The 16,246-nt window shown below is 34.9% G+C and overlaps 1 protein-coding gene across 4 annotated transcripts in view; it reads left to right on the top strand.

The window, feature by feature from the left end:
- SPATA17 (spermatogenesis associated 17) overlaps positions 1–16,246 on the top strand; it is a 178,626-nt gene that overhangs the window by 98,896 nt on the left and 63,484 nt on the right. For 3 of the 4 annotated variants that reach the window (XM_032872931.1, XM_032872933.1, XM_032872932.1), the window contains one exon: positions 4,720–4,868. In XM_032872931.1, the coding sequence (XP_032728822.1) occupies positions 4,720–4,868 (149 nt within the window). Of the gene's footprint in view, positions 1–4,719; positions 4,873–8,035; positions 8,047–16,246 lie in introns of those variants that run through there. The other variant, XM_032872934.1, reaches the window with a different exon arrangement.

Consider the following 16,246-nt stretch of genomic DNA (forward strand, 5'->3'; position numbering starts at 1 on the left):
ATATTTTAAGTAACTGAATTTTTACCATTTGAATTATGCATATTACTGTTTCAGTTGATGCAAGGAAAGATTTTACATGATACCATCAGAATAAGCAATTCAGTTTATTATTTTATAAAGAAGATAACTATGGTATCTCTATTGCTTCTGTATGAAGTATTCAATGATTGCTAAGGTATCAGAAATAACATTGTATATTTGAATACTTAATAATCCATATTTTATGCTGTATTCAATGATATAGCTATTGGTAATACATGGAATTCATAGAGTAATTCTGAATGAACTTCTTAGGAAACAATATTGATAAGATACAGGTATATAAATGTTTCTGAATTAGAGACAGTCTAGAAGTCATCCAGACCAAACTGCCACACTGTATAATATTCACATTAACCATGGACATTTAATACCATTTTATATGAGTTTTATAATACTTATAGTTCAGATTAACTGTACTACTTTGCTTTTTTAATGCTTTTATTATATGGCTTATTTATACTAGTTTGTATTCAATCTTCATTTCTATTAATGTACTTTTCTCAATACAGTCCCTTTAGTACTTAAATGGTTTCCCCTTCCATAGCATTCTATTTATACATATATGTATTTAGTATTTATGGAATGCATATGGAAGATATATACATGTAGGTATATAGAGGATATATGTGAATAATATATGTGGACAGTTTTTATCCATATATAATATACATGTAAAAATGATTATATTTATTTATATGGAAGATGTATACATATATATTTATGTAATATAGTAAATAAATATAACAAATGGATAAATATATCTGGAAAAAATATATATGTTGGTGTTTTCCAGCACCAACAACTAATTCTCTGATTCTCTGAATACCATTTGGTATCTAACAATTCAAGCCAGTTCTAACACTAACTACCAGGAGTTCGTGCAGACTCTGCAGCTTATGGGCCTAACCCCACACAACTGCTCTTCACGTCACATAGCGGTAGCAATTTTTGGGTCTCCTATACTTCTTACTGAGCTGCCTGTAAATTGAGGGGTCCCATGACCCCATCCTAAGCTTTGATAATTTACTAGAATGGTTCACAGAACTCAGGAAGTCATTTTATTTCCATTTGCTGCTTTGTTATAAAGGATAAAAATAAACAGCCAGGTGAAGAGGAACGTAGAATGAGGTCTGAAAAGGTCCAGAGTGCACAGGCTTCTGTTCTCAGGGAGTTGGGATGTGCCTGTCTCCCGGCATGTGGGTGTGTACGCCATTGAGAAGCCCATCAGATCTCTACGATTTTTTATAAAGCTCAATCTCGAGCTCCATTACCTTTCCCTGGAGATCAGAGGCGGGAGCTGGAAATTTCAACCTTCTACTCATTTGGTCTTTCTGGTGACAGGTTTCATCAAGAGGCTTCTGGGGGCCCGACCTAAATCACCTCTTTAGCATAATCTCAGGTGTAACCTTGTTTTCAATAACAAAGGCATCATTCAGGAAATTCCAAGCAGTTTAGGAGTTCTATGCCAGGAATCAGTGACAAAAACCACTAGATTATGTATTTCTTTTTTGTTTTTTAAGTTTTTATTTGTTGGAGAGAGTGAGAGAGTGCCCCAGAATGAAGAGGGTCAGAGGGAGAAGCAGACTCCTGCTGAGCGGGGAGCCTGATGGGGGACTTGATCCCAGAACTGTCGGCTCATCACCTGAGCCGAAGGCGGATGTGAAACCAACTGAGCCACCCAGTTGCCCCTGTATTTCTTACTATATCACAATAGTATATATGTGAAGACACATAGAAAATATTATATATATTCATATAGTGATATGTGTGCATATATATGGAATATACATGTGTATGAAAGACTTTATGTATGTGTATATACATATACATATGCAGATATTTGCAGATATACATACATGCATATGTGTGTACATATACACTCATAAATTACCTTTATCTAGCATACCACAAAATAATGATCTTGTTAATTTTCTTTTCCTTTTCTGCCCCCTTCTCCCTTTTCCTCTCTTCCCTTGTTCTTTTTCTCTTCCTTTTTTTCCTGTCTCCTTCATTCCTGTCCCTGGTCCTCCTCCCTCTGCTCCATATCATTTTAATCTTCTCTTTCTTCCTTTCTTTCCTTTTTTTTCCTTCCTGCCTTCCCATTCTTCCTCAACCCATCATTTCATCTCACCTCCTCTCTCAACTTCCTTTGGCTTCTTTCCTCACTTTCTCTCCTTCTTTTTTTTCCTCCTTTCCATTTTTGTTTTTACAGATGGGATTTTTAAGTTGTTGTTTTATTGGACTGAACCATATTTCCTATATGTTGTCTAATAATATTAAAGGTATATACATCATTAGGGAGATTTAAAATTATATATGCTATACTACAAATGGTAATTATATTCTGATGGTCTTTCTGTGCTTGGGAGGTAAATTTCATAAGTGTATGAGGCAATCCTGGGAGTTTAAAACATAACTTCGTTATTATTTAAGCTTTGAGAAAATTTTAAAAATATAAGATGACTATAAAATAACATGGATCATTAAAACTATAGAAGAACATAAATATATCTGACCCTTGTACTTAAGATTTGGTTGGATGCAAATAAAGTCAAACTTTGGAAAACTATAGTTAAGTGTCAAGGGAGACTTGCAGATTCAGGTTGAGTTTAGGCATTTTAGGTATTAATGTTTGGAAATGAGTACAATGAGCAGATCTGAAGTTTGAAGCTATGTCCAAAATCTGAGGCCCCATGTCACCCAGGTATGATCAATATTCAGATCACTTGAGATCTGAAAGGCAGTCTGTCAACAGAAATACAAATTAACAGAAGCTTTGGCATAGGAAAAGCTTGACAGTTAATATCGTTTGCTAACCAGGGAGAAGTTTGTTGAGCTCAAAGGCAAGACACTTGTCTAAGTATCAAAGATATGTGTGGACCAGGCACTGATAGATACAGAGAGATGGATGTGATTACGAATTATGGAGGATTAGGGTCACAAAGATTATACTGAATCCAACAGGAAGACTGGGTCTATTTCCATTCTAAATTTTGCTTCTTGAATACGGCTCCTCCTTTTTCATTTCCTAGTTTCTTTGGAAATAGTAAGTTCCAAAACAAGTAGTAGGGTAAGTCTACAAATGGATATGTGTTACACTGATTCACCAACAAAGTTTAGAAGATAGAGCTTGGTCACTTAGAAGACCATTCCTCCTTGTGAACGCAGGTCCTTTCAAAGTCCTGGCCTTGCATAATTCCTCATATATTTGATGCTGCTATTGTTCAAAACCTTCCCCAGACTTCTCTTCAAACTAATAATGAAAAAAAAAAAAAAAAGCCAGGGATATCATTTGTGAATCTTTAGTATGTTCTCAGTACAATGCTAACAGTGTTACTTACATTGTCTTATATATCTTAAGAGCACTTTTGTGAGATAATTTTTATTCCATTTTACACATAAGGAAAAAAGGTCTAAAGAAGTAATTTTCCTCTGATAACATAACCACGCATTATGTTTTAAACCATAGAATTTATCAAAGTAAAACATTAAGAATCTGTAAAAAAAAAAAAAATCCTCATTGATTTCTTAGTAGTGAACTCAGAATCATGTTACTGTATCTTTAAAAAGTAAAGTTCCAATAAAAATCCATTAACTACTTTCAAATATAGCAATCCTCCTGTCCAGCTGTGAAAAGTACTAGATGATACTTATTTGCCATTTGTGTTATTTACGGTCCATGACTTTTATGGTAACTGGTTCCTATTATTGGTTTCTATTAATGTAAAACATAAGTGAACATAAATGAGGCGTGAATCATTTCTTTTTATTAGCCCCACAGTCTTCACTCAGTGCTTGCAGTAACTCCAGCTGTGTCTTGTTAGTGATAACCTATTTAAAGAAGAGATCTTTAAGGATAAGGAATATGATCAGGAATCTTTGTCCATTTTATATCACTTCTGTCCTGCTCAACAATAGGGGTGAAAAAAAAAAGCAGTATGTAATTAATGACATGGCAAAATCCATGACCACTTCTGATTTGTATTGTGCTTAATATGATACTAATTAGACAACCAGTGGATTCTAGTAATTAGTATAAGTAACTACTAATTTAAAGTTAAGATATTCTAAAACACTTTACTGTTGCATCTTACGGGGTTTCCTCTGTTATGTATTTGTGTCATTAGATGGTTGCTATTGTATTAGAGTTATTAAGCAATAGAACTTAACATTTTTACCAAAGAACACTTAAATTAATTAAAATTATGGCCCTCTGTGTTTTGGAGGGTCACCAATTAAATGCAGGATGAGGCATTCACTTAAAACCTTTATTTTAGTGAAAAAAATATGTGTTATCCTATTTCAATTGATAAGGCTTTTTGAAAGCAATGCTCAGAATCTTTTCTAATATTTTTACTTAAAAAGGGAGAGAATGCTTTTTAAGTTACATCAGAAACAAAGTAATACAACTACCAATTTAACAGTTCAGCGTAAAAAGTATTTTGATGTAACTAGGGAAAAATTCTGGCTCGTTTAAAATACTTTAATCATTTCTACTTGTGTGAGCATTTTTTGAAGATGTGATATTCTATATATTTTCCAATTCAGAGAACAGCTTGTTCTTTAAAAATAATTTGGTAAACTTGGTATACTTTGTAGATATTCAGCACCCTTAATCATCAATAATATGATAAAACATCTTCCATAATAAAATATTTCCTCATTCTTTCTTGTCAGGGACCATTCCGTGATATCACTGAAGTACTACAACAGCGCTACAAGCCTTTGGAGCCAACGTTGCGGGTAGCAGAACCAATCAATGAGTTAAATGTGGCCAGAGAGGAGTTCAGAAGACAGGAATGGATGCGAAATGTAAATGACAATATGTGAGTTCTTAGCTTAAAAAAAAATAGCTGTAGCATGCATGGTTCCTTAAGTGATTTAACATTTTGTATTTCCTGATATTGTAGAGAATTTTTTATTTGTGAGAAAAGGTAGTGGCACTCTTGACCTATTCAGAAGCAACTGTTTTTCAATATGCAAATATGCTATATACTTTTATATATATAATATATATATACACACATATATACAAATATGTAAATAAATACACAGACATATATACACATTGATATATGTGTATATATGTAATATGTATTTATGTATGTGCATGTATATAACTACTCAAAGAGAATGAATGGCATTTCAAGGGGATAAGTGACTACTGTCCATGCATCTATGAAAATAATTACCTTAATTATCTGGTGAAAGCCTATGATGCTTCTAAAATAAGATTCAATAGAACAAAAACATTTCTCTTAATATGGACTAAATTTAATTTGGAAACACTGATATAAATTTAATAAATTGGGTGCAATGTAGAAGGTTAGTGTCTTTACTAAGGAAGATGTCTAAAAAAGATAAAGGAAGAACTAATAGCATATGCAATTTAAAATTATTTTATTAGCCTCACTGATTTGGGTCTCAATTCAGACATCTTTCTCCAAAGCACTTCCTCTCTCTTAAGGTATTTGTCATCAATATAGTCATATACAGTTTGTAAACAGACCATTTAAGATCCGGAATGACTTTTTAAAAGTTTTTACTGTCCTATAGTATATCCTGTAATTATCTTTGTATTGTATCTTATAATAATTCTTTAATCTTATAAATAATAACAAAATAATTATATTATTCTAACAAATTATAATTTCATAATTATAAAATATTATAAATTTCTATATAATAGTCAACAACATATAGACTATTATTTTTACATAATATATAATGTGAACTAGTCATATTATAAATGTCACATAATGATAATTCCAAAATATATTGCAAAATGTTTTATTATGTAAAGAAACTAGAATTACCTCTCATCCAGCACGGTGGATTTTGGATCATTTGATAAGTTAGGAGGGATATATAATGTGCCTAATTTTAATCATGCATTTCTGAAAAGTCTCTTTAAAAATAAAAATTTCCACACAAACTCAGATGAAAGAAAATTGGCATGCATCTCAAGTAATTTTTATATATTTTTTTATTTTGTAGCAATTACTTGACATGAAATAATTACCCATAGAGAAGCCCATACCTTTTTCAATAATTGACAGTGACCCAATGTGTGATGAATAAGAAATGAAAAACATTTATTTCCAGTTGGTTTTGGGGAGGTAGATCTGTTTTACCAAAGAGATTATGGAAGATTAATGCTGCTCAGACTTAGTTAAGCAATATGTGTGATTTAGCGATGAATATCTAAAGGGTTATATTACTCAGAATTATTTTTTTTCAATGATGCAAACAAAGGTTTATGAAATAACAAGATTAACTGTTCAAATAATTGGCCGCATATCCATATTTCTACGGAAATCACTGTGCAGATCCGGAAGTATCCTTTCATAGTGTCTTCCTTGATAAGCTTGGAGGGATGAGAGATCAGCATTATCTCCAAAGAAAGTTCCACTTGTACTTTCTATGGAACACTTGTGAATATCTTCAACCTCTGTGGATACCGATGCTGATGACCCTTTACCCTGAAACTTTCAGATTGAGGATGCTTCTAGGATTATCAACCAATCAGGAACAAACCCAACTGGGAATGCTCAAGAAATTACTTAAAGATTTGGACCTTTATGTATTTATGTTTTTAGTAAGGGGGGGCTAAGCAACTGGTTTTAGCAACTGACCTATGGATAAATCCTTTTTTTTTTTTTTAGAATTGAAGCAGTGATATTTTGTAGCAGCTTCTAAAACAATTTTGGTTTTCATATATTGCATAACAATTATATCTTGTGAGGCAAAAGAACTTTTAGAAATTTAGGTTTTGTATATTTACAGATAAGAATTCTGTGATAGGATTTAGGAAAAAAGTATTCCCTAACCACAGAGATGCATAATTTTTTTAATACAGAGGGTCCTATATACATTAGGGGCCTTAAATCTCATCTTACTACATCTGCAACAGTCTTATTTCCAAATAAGGAAAAGAAGCATAGGAAGTGGGACAATATTTTACACATTGAGTATGGATTCCAGAGGGTTTTTTGGAAGTATTTTGGAGCTCTATTTGTTTTTCTTTTTCCTGAAGAAACTTATTCCAATTTCGTTTTTTCCTTATTCATATGTCTGTCTTTGTGAAACCAGGAAATTAAATAAGCAATTAGTAAATAATTGCTGAGTAACCTTTATGTGAGAAGCTCTCAGCTAGATACTGTGAGAAATATACAGAGGTATTTATTGATTTAACAAATGCTTGCATGTCCAGAATAGTTCTAGACTCTTGGGATTTAGCAGTGAATAAAATAGACAAATTCTCTGCTCCCATAGAACTTCTACTCTTCTGGCTTTAAACCAAATCAGAAAACCTAGTGAAATTCTGAGTATAAATTGCCATAGATAAGCACTTGAAAATCACCAAATGTGTATCGAAGACAGTGTCATGATTTTTTTTTTTTTAATATAGCATTTGCTCTGATCACTGCTGGTCTAGGAAGGTGTTCTTCAAAGAAAGTACTGAATTGGTTCTGTGAAAGATGGTTTAGATTTGATAAAAGATAAAGGCAGATTGATGGTATGAAAAAAAATGACAGTAGAAAAAGTTCACTGAACAATGAGAAGACCCAATTTGACAGAAGCTAATCTTCATGTGGGAGGCAGTAGAAGGAGAAAGTGGGCAAGGCTTCAAGGCCAAGAATTGGAGTTTTTCCTGTAGATAATGAAGAATTATTTAAGTTTTTTGAGTAAGAGGATGTCATAGAAAGAATATGTATTTGATTGTGAGACAGGTGTATTTGAGAAGAAATGTGCTAGAGGGAAGGAAAACCATGAGGAGAATATTGCAGTACTTTGATAAGAGGTAATGGGAAAGAGCTAGGGTGATGGCAGGACTCAGCATTCAGTACTTTTCTTTACCTTCTTCTTCTCTATGTAATCTGTGTGAGTGATTGCTTCTGATTGAGAGACTTCAACTCCCACCTCTATGCCAATGCTTTCCACTCTAAATCTCTAAGATCCTACTCTTAACATTCCAGATTTATATTTTCAGTTGCCATCTTCACTTACTTCACCATATGTTCCCAACTCAGTATATCCCACATTGGCCTGTTTCTTCTTATCTCGAATGTGAATTGTAACCAACTTTCTGCCCAGCATAGGCACTTAAAAGTTACCCTGTTGTCTTTCTCCAGCATTCTCTTGGTCCTCAAATCCTGTCTAGTCTACCTTTTAAGAGTCTCTCAAATTCAGTCCCTCTTTTCCCTTTCTACTACTAATTTAATTTAGGCACTTACAAGTTCTTCTTTTAATTGTTATAAAAAGTTTATCTGGTCTTTCCAGTCTTTTTCCCATTCAGTGCATTTACTTCAGTACTAGAGAAATTTAAGCAAGCCATTATTCAGACAAAATACTTTTTAATGGGTTTTTATCAGCTCTAGGATAAATCTTAATTCTGTGTCACAAGACACAAGGTCCTTCAGGATGGGGTCTAGGCCTGTTTCTTTAGCCAGTCTGCCATATTTCATAAGAAACTCTGTGTGCTCCAGAGGTACTGAGCTTCTTTCATTTCTCTTTATATCCCTTGTTTCTTCTGCTTCCATTGAGAAATTTTCTAACTCCCATGATTTACTCAATCTGAAATTCTCTTAAAAACATAAAAAAGGACTATTTTTATTTTTTAAAAAATGGAAACAACTGAAATGAAATTTAAAAAATTTTAAAAATTTTTAAAAAATGGAAACAGCAACACATACTTGTTTTATAATTTTTTTCAGGGAACATTTTAAAGATTATTTTTAAATGTAAAATGGAACCGTGCAAGTTACCCAGATGAAGTAGAGAAAAAAGTCATTGTTATTAAGGGTAGAAGAGCCTTCCACCAGCCTTCGAAGAACTCTCCAAGTCAATGTTTAACTTAGCCATCAAGGTGGCAGAGGTAGAGTGGAGTAGATGATCCTGTCAGGTGGTATAGGCGGATATGGGCTTCACTAAAAGTCTTATGAGAGGGGCTAAGGTCCTATATGTTAATACCTTCTACTAGTAGTAAATGTTCTGACTTAATACAGAGAATATAAGTATGCAGACTATAACTGGTTCCAAACTCAAATGGATTTAAGAGATTGCAGTAGAAGTCAGTGCCAGTCTGTGTTCTGGGAGGCAAAATAATGCCCCCCCCCAACCAGAGTCTACAGTCTCATCTCAGGAATCTGTGAATATCTTGTTACCTTCTATGATGAAGAGGACTTTGCAGATATGATGAAGAACTTAAAGATGGGGAGATTATCCTAGATGATCTGGGTGGACCCAGTGTAATCAGAAGGGTCCTTAAAAGTGGAAGAGGAAGCAGAAAGAAATTGGACTACGTCGAAAGTGAGAGTGATGTGATGTGGGAAAGACAGTTTGTCTTTGCTGCCTTTAAGTACAGAGTAGGCAGTTCTAACCAAGGAATGCTGTCAGCCTCCTGAAACTGGGAAAGGTAAAGAAATGAATTCTCCCCTAGAATCTCCAGAAGGAGGGGCACCTGACTCGCTCAGTTAGTGAAACGTCTGCTTTCAGCTCAGGTCATGATCCTGGGGTCTTGGGACCCAGCCCCACATCAGGCTCCCTGCTCAGCAAGGAGTCTGCTTCTCCCTCTGCCTTTCCTTCTGCTCATGTTCTCTCTCTCTCAAATAAATAAATAAAATCCTTAAGGTGGGGGGGAGACTCTCCAGAAGGAATGTAGCCTTGCCAACACCCTGATTTTAGCCCAATGAGACCCATTTCAGTCTTCTGACCTCCAGAAGTCTAACATAATAAATTTGTATTCTTTAAGCCACTAAGTTTGTGGTATCGTTATAGCAGCAATAGAAAATTGCTATAGCTTGTTTTTCAAATTAAGGATCTACCTTGCTATATCAGACTTTGGTGTTTAGATTAATTAAAAACCTGAACTTAACGTAGATTCCTAAGGATTCAAGATTCTTCTACAGGTTGAAGGTATGGTCATTTAGAGGATGAAAAAAATATGATTGTGGCTGGAGCCTCCATATGAAGAGAAGTTCATGATTGAATCATAGTATAAGGATATTATATTTTAAACTTGAAGAGGCTTTCATAAAACCTGAGTACAGACCACTCAATAGCTGTCTCTACATCTTTTTTAAAAATAAAAGGTGTTAATTTTCTGATAGCTATTGTAGAGGAGGTAAAACTTTCCCTCTACCCCTTAGGGCCTTCATTTGGGCCTGGAAATTAAATTGACATAAAACAGAATAATAGGAAAAAAGCACACACATTTATTAAAAATAAGTATTACGTGACGCAGGAGCCCCACACAGAAGTAAACACCCCCTAAGTGACAAGTCCTAAGTGCTTATACGTTAGCTTGTATAGCTTGTATACAATGAGAAACAGTTGTAAAAAAATAAAATGAGTGGGGAGACCAAAGGAAGACAAAAGTCATTTAACAAGTTCTGTTTTATAAAATTCTCTCGGCTTCGACTCCTCATCTCTGGTGGCAAGAACATTTTTTTTCCTCTTGATGTAGGGAAGTCAGCTGTCCTATGGGCATGTTATGTCCTGATTTTAAGGAAAAACAAGGGGTGGGGGAATTCAGATCACGTTTCTTGTACCTATTCTTTTCAAGGGCCTTTAGCTCAAAATAATCCTTTGCCAAAGTGGCATCTGGGATGGCCTCTTCTGTCACCCTCCGTTATTCAGATTAGGTGAAATGGGACACATCCTGTACACATTTAGTAGAAAAGCAAAACTAACAAACTCCGTTTCTTGAACTCTGCCATTTGCTGCCACTAGTGAAAAATATTCAGCAACTGTGAATCTTACGTATCCGCCTTTATTCCCTCAGCTTTGCAACCCGGTTTAGACAGAAATCTTGGTAAATAGATAAGTCATTTTTAAACCTTTTATTATTGCTTCTAATAAAGTATCAGTATCATTTAATAGACAGTTACCATTGGAAAAATGCTTTGGGAAAGGTTAAGAAACTAGATCTAAATAATTTTTTAAAAAGGCATTTTAAAAAATGCATAGAGATGAGATCTGGTTGTATTTTTCACTAAAGAGTAATGATAAAGAAATTTAACATATCTCAAAACTTTTTTGACTTTTGGGATTTTCAAACACTTTAGACCTTTATAATTTGCATATTTTCTGAACTGTTATTGTATTATGATAAATAGGGATTATCATATATTTTCAGATAATGTTTTCTTAACAATTCAACTTTTATTTGTAACTCTTCCATTTATTTTAATTACTAGCACAGTGTGCAACATTTATTAATCAGCAGACCCTTTTTAAGTTAAAATACTAAATTAGCTAACCCCATTAACACAGAATACTCCAAACAGGCAGTAATAGGAGAGGTAGTTACTGTGCAAATCGTATTAAACATGCGGGTGCTCTAGGGCACAGTTAAGCATGATTACCCTCTTTTGATCCAGTATTCCTCTGCCTCTCCCAGCTAATTTCCACTGGAAATTTACAAAGTGCTGCCTTCATTTTTCCAGCTTAATTTTTCTAATGAAGTTCTGGTACTTTATAACACTGGAGATACAGATAATAAGCCTGTGTATAATTAAGAAGTTCTAGAATTTGTGTACAAAAGAGCCCTTTATTACTTTGGCTCTGCTATGGGAACTGGGTTCTTGTTTTGTTCACTATTTCCCTGAAAAAAAATTTTTTTTATAAATAAATGACCACAGAATACTAGAATTCTGTTTCTGCAAACATCTAAGGCTAAAGAAGTTTAAGATTTATAACATCAACATAATGGTGAAAATTTAGAATACTTTCAGTGATATCCTTAGAATATTAAATATACTTTTGGTGTATGTAATTGAACAAGTCATAAAAGACATTTGTAGTCTTTTAGTTAGGTATTATCAGATTCTATGCACGCTTCCTAATATATTACCTTGACATATGCTAGATCAACTTTTGCCAAAGAACTTTAGATCAGTGGATGAGGTCCATGGAATTTCTCTTTTGAAAGAAGTATAGTAATTTTGTGCCATATTCAGCATTCTTGTATTGGTATGGCTTTTATACAGCCCAGATTTTCCTTATTCGGTTTAGTGTTTAAAAGTGTGTTGGAGTTAGAAGGAACTTGAAGCCTGAAAAGAAATTTTCCAGACAGAGCAGGGGAACGGGGAGAGGAGGTGGCCTGTATAAAGCCATCTCTGTGTACAAAGTGCGTGGCTTCTGTGGATTTCAGCTTGCCTTCTGAGGTACTTTGTGAAGCTCAGCTCATGGCTTTGGTACCTCATGAAAGGGGGCAGAGACCAGTTGGAAAGTCTGGGTAGAGCCAGAGCGTAAAAGGCCATGTGAACCATGGTGAAGAATCATATAAAAGGCCTTTTATGGTATAAAAACATCACTGGAGTGAGGGGGGGTGTCAGATAGATTAAAAATATCACTCTATTAGCTCTGTTCTTGGTGAAGATATGGGAGTCAGTGGTGACAAAGACTAGTTAGAGGACCATTACCATCGTCCAGTTCAGAGATAAAGAGGACTGCAGTAGAACAAGGACATTGGTAGTGGAGGGTAATGGAAAGTTTGAAAGACAACTTTATAGGTAGAATCCTATGAACCCTAAATCGAATCTAGGAAACAGTCCGTTAGGGTGTAGATGGTTGGTCAAGGGCACAGATACATTTAGAATCACTGTCTTAGAACTTCCTTAGCTGCAAAGGACAAAGATCCATTCAAGGTAACTGAAAAAGGTAAGGGTGTGTTTGAAAAGATACAGCAAGGAATCTTATAGAAATATGAGGAACCAAAGAAAAATTGGACTAGAGTGACCTCGTGGGCTGCAGGGCCATGGTTTCTCTCTCTAGTGTCCTCTCTGGTTTTCTCTGCTCTTTGCCTCTTATCTCCTTTCTACTGATTAGCTTTCTCTGCTAATAGTTTCTTTCTCATAAATCTTCAGCTTACACTTAGTTATGGCCATTCCAGACCTGATTCAGAATAACCTTCCACCTCTAGAAACCACAGCTAGTTCTGTTTTTCAGTTCAAATTCCTGAAAGAGAATCTGTTTTGCTCAATTTATAAAATCAGACTAGCCCACGTAAGTCCTAGGATTGGAACACAATAAATAATAAATATGTGTTAATATAATGGATATGTTAAATTAACATAAATAAAGCATATAAATAAAACTAGCATATATAAAATAAAGCATAACATACACATGTATATATAAATCACAGTTGTGATCTTGGGAAGGATGTATTATATTATATCAAATACAGTGTTTTATGGGAGTAGGGCCATGAGAAAATATTTCTTCAGATTGAGGGCTGCCAGGCAGAGAATCCTTTTAGTGCCTTGACTTGAAAGCTTCCGGTTGAGTTGATTGGCCAGATGGTCATATCCTTCCTTGACTAAGGTAAAAATACAGGCATACCTCAGAAATATTGCAGGTTCAGTTCTAGACCATGTAATAAAGTGAATATTGTAATAATGCAAGTCAAATGAACTTTTTGGTTTCCCAGTGCAATTGAAAGTTACATTGACACTGTAGGTTGTCTTTTAAGTGTATGCAACAGCCTTATGTCTGAAAATGTGCATACTTTCATTTAAAAATACTTTATTACTGTATGTAAGTGATGAATCACTAAATTCTACTCCTGAAACCAATATTACACTACATGTTTACTAACTAGGATTTAAATAAAATTTTGAGACAAACAAAAACTCAAAAGGCTCTAAATATTTAAATGTGTAAGGATAGTTAATAAAGCATTCTTTTCTAATAAAAAAATTAAAAAATAAAAATACTTATTACTAAAAAATGCTAGCCATCATCTGAGCTTCCAGAAAGATGTAATCTTTTGCTGGTTATGGGTCTTGCCTCAGTGTTAATGGCTGCTGATAGATAGGTATGCTGATCAGGGCAGTTACTGAAGGTTGGAGTGACTGTGGCAATTTCTTAAGACGAGTGAAATTGGCCATATCAATTACCTCTGCCTCTCAGGAACGATTTCTCTGTAGCATGTGATGCTGTTTGATAGAATGTTACCTACAGTAGAACTTCTTGCATGATTGGAGTTAATCCTCTCAAACTCTGCCATTGCTTTATTGATTAAGTTTATGTAGTATTCTGTAGCCTTTGTCGTCATTTCAACAGTCTTCACAGCATCTTTGCCAGGAGTAGATCGCACCTCAAGAAACCACTTTCTTTGCTCATCTATAAGAAGCAACTCCTCATCTGTTCAAGTTTGATCACGAAGACTCCACTTATAATTCTAGTTCTCCTATTTCTACTAAATCTGTGGGTACTCCCTCTGTTGAAATCTCAAACCCTTCAAAGTCATGCATGATGGTCGGAATCAACTTTTTCCTGACTCCTATTAATGTTCATATTTTGATCTCTTTCCATGAATCATGAATGTTCTTAATGACATCTAGAATGTGAATCCTTTCCAGAAGGTTTTCGGTTTGCTTTGTCCACATCCTTCAGAAGACTCACTATCTGTGACAGCTGTAGCCTTACAAAATTGTATTTGGTAAATAGTAAGACTTGAAAGTCAAAGTTACTCATTGATCCATAGGCTTCAGAGAGGATGTTGTGAAGGCATGAAAACAGCATTAGTCTTGTCCATCTCCATCAGAGCTCTTGGGTCACCAGGTATATTGTCAGTGAGTGGTCAGTGGGCTTAAATATTCAGTGGGCTTTAATGTTGTGAACAGATGTGCTGTTCAGGCTTTGTCATTTCATTTGCAGAACACAGGCAGAGTAGATTTAGCATAATTCTTAAGGGCCCTAGGGATTTTGGAATGGTACATGAGCACTGGCTTCAACTTATAGTTACCAGCTGCATCAGCTTCTAACTAGGAAGTCCGCCTGTCCTTTAAAGCTTTGAAGCCAGGCATCGACTTCTCTCCAGCTGTGAAAGTCCTAGATGGCATCTTCGTCTTCCAGTAGAAGGCTATTTTGTTTACAATGACAATCTGTTGTTTAGTGCAGCTACCTTCATGAATTATTTGAGCTAGATCTTTCAGAGAACTTGCTATCACTTCTATATCATCACTTGCTGCTTCATCTGGCACTTTTATATTATGGAGATGGTTTCTTTCCATAACCTCACGAACCAACCTCTGCTAGATTCAAACTTTTTTCTGCAGCTTTCTCACCTCTCTCTGCCTTCACAGAATTGAACAGAGTTAGATAGGGCCTTGCTCTGGATTAGGCTTTGGCTTAAGGGAATGCTGTGGCTGGTTTGATATTCTATCCAGATCACACAAAATTTCTCCAGATATCTCCAAAATTTTGTGTGTCTGTCAGACCACACAAAATTGGCAATAAGGCTGTTTCATTTCTTTATCATTTGTGTGTTCACTAGAGAAGCATTTTTGACTTCTTTCAAGGACTTTTCTTTTGCCTTCACAACTTAGCTGAGTGGAGCAAGAGGCCTAGCCTTTGGCCTCTCTTGGCTGTTGACATGCCTTCCTCATTAAGCTTTGTCATTTATAGATTTTGATTTAAAATGAGAGACATGTGATGCTAACTTTCACTTGACTACTTAGATGCCATTGTAGGATTGTTAATTGGCCTAACTGCAATATTTTTGTGTCTTAGGGAAGGGATGCCCAAGGAGAAGGAGAGATGGGGGGAAGGCCAGTTTGGCAGAGCAGTCAGAACACACAGAACATTTATTAAGTTCCCTGTCTTATATGGGCATAGTTCATGGTGCCCCAAAGCGATTATAATAGTAATATCAAAGACCACTGATCACAGATCACTGTAACAATATAATAATGAAAAAGTTTGATTTATTTTGATAATTACCTAAGTGTCACAAAGATACGAAATGAGCAAATGCTATTAGAAAAATGGTGCTGATAGACTTGCTCAAAACAGGGTTGCAGCAAATCTTCAGTTTGTAAAAAGCACAATATCTGAAAAGATCAATAAAATGAAGTATAATAAGATGAAGTATGTCTATGTAAGAAGAATTATAGGTTTGATAAGATGGAGGTTTTGGGTATAAGTTTAATTTGGGAGCAGCTCTGTTTAAGATTTCCTATTTTGCATCTAGGTAGATATTCCTAGTGAGCATTTGAAAATATTGGTTTTGAGTCAACGAAAAACACTGTATATAGAGATAAAGATTTAGAAATCATCACTGTAGAGGAAATAGTTAAAACCTTGGTGGTGGAAAAACCTCCTGGGGCGAAACTATATAGAGAGAAGATTAAGTATAGATTTCTTGGAGTTGCTTTAATGTTAGGACCATGGTTCTTAATTAGGTTGCTCA

This window comes from Lontra canadensis, unplaced genomic scaffold (assembly GCF_010015895.1).
Source record: "Lontra canadensis isolate GAN:19392208 unplaced genomic scaffold, GSC_riverotter_1.0 scaffold46, whole genome shotgun sequence".
Taxonomy (NCBI): Eukaryota; Metazoa; Chordata; class Mammalia; order Carnivora; family Mustelidae; genus Lontra; species Lontra canadensis.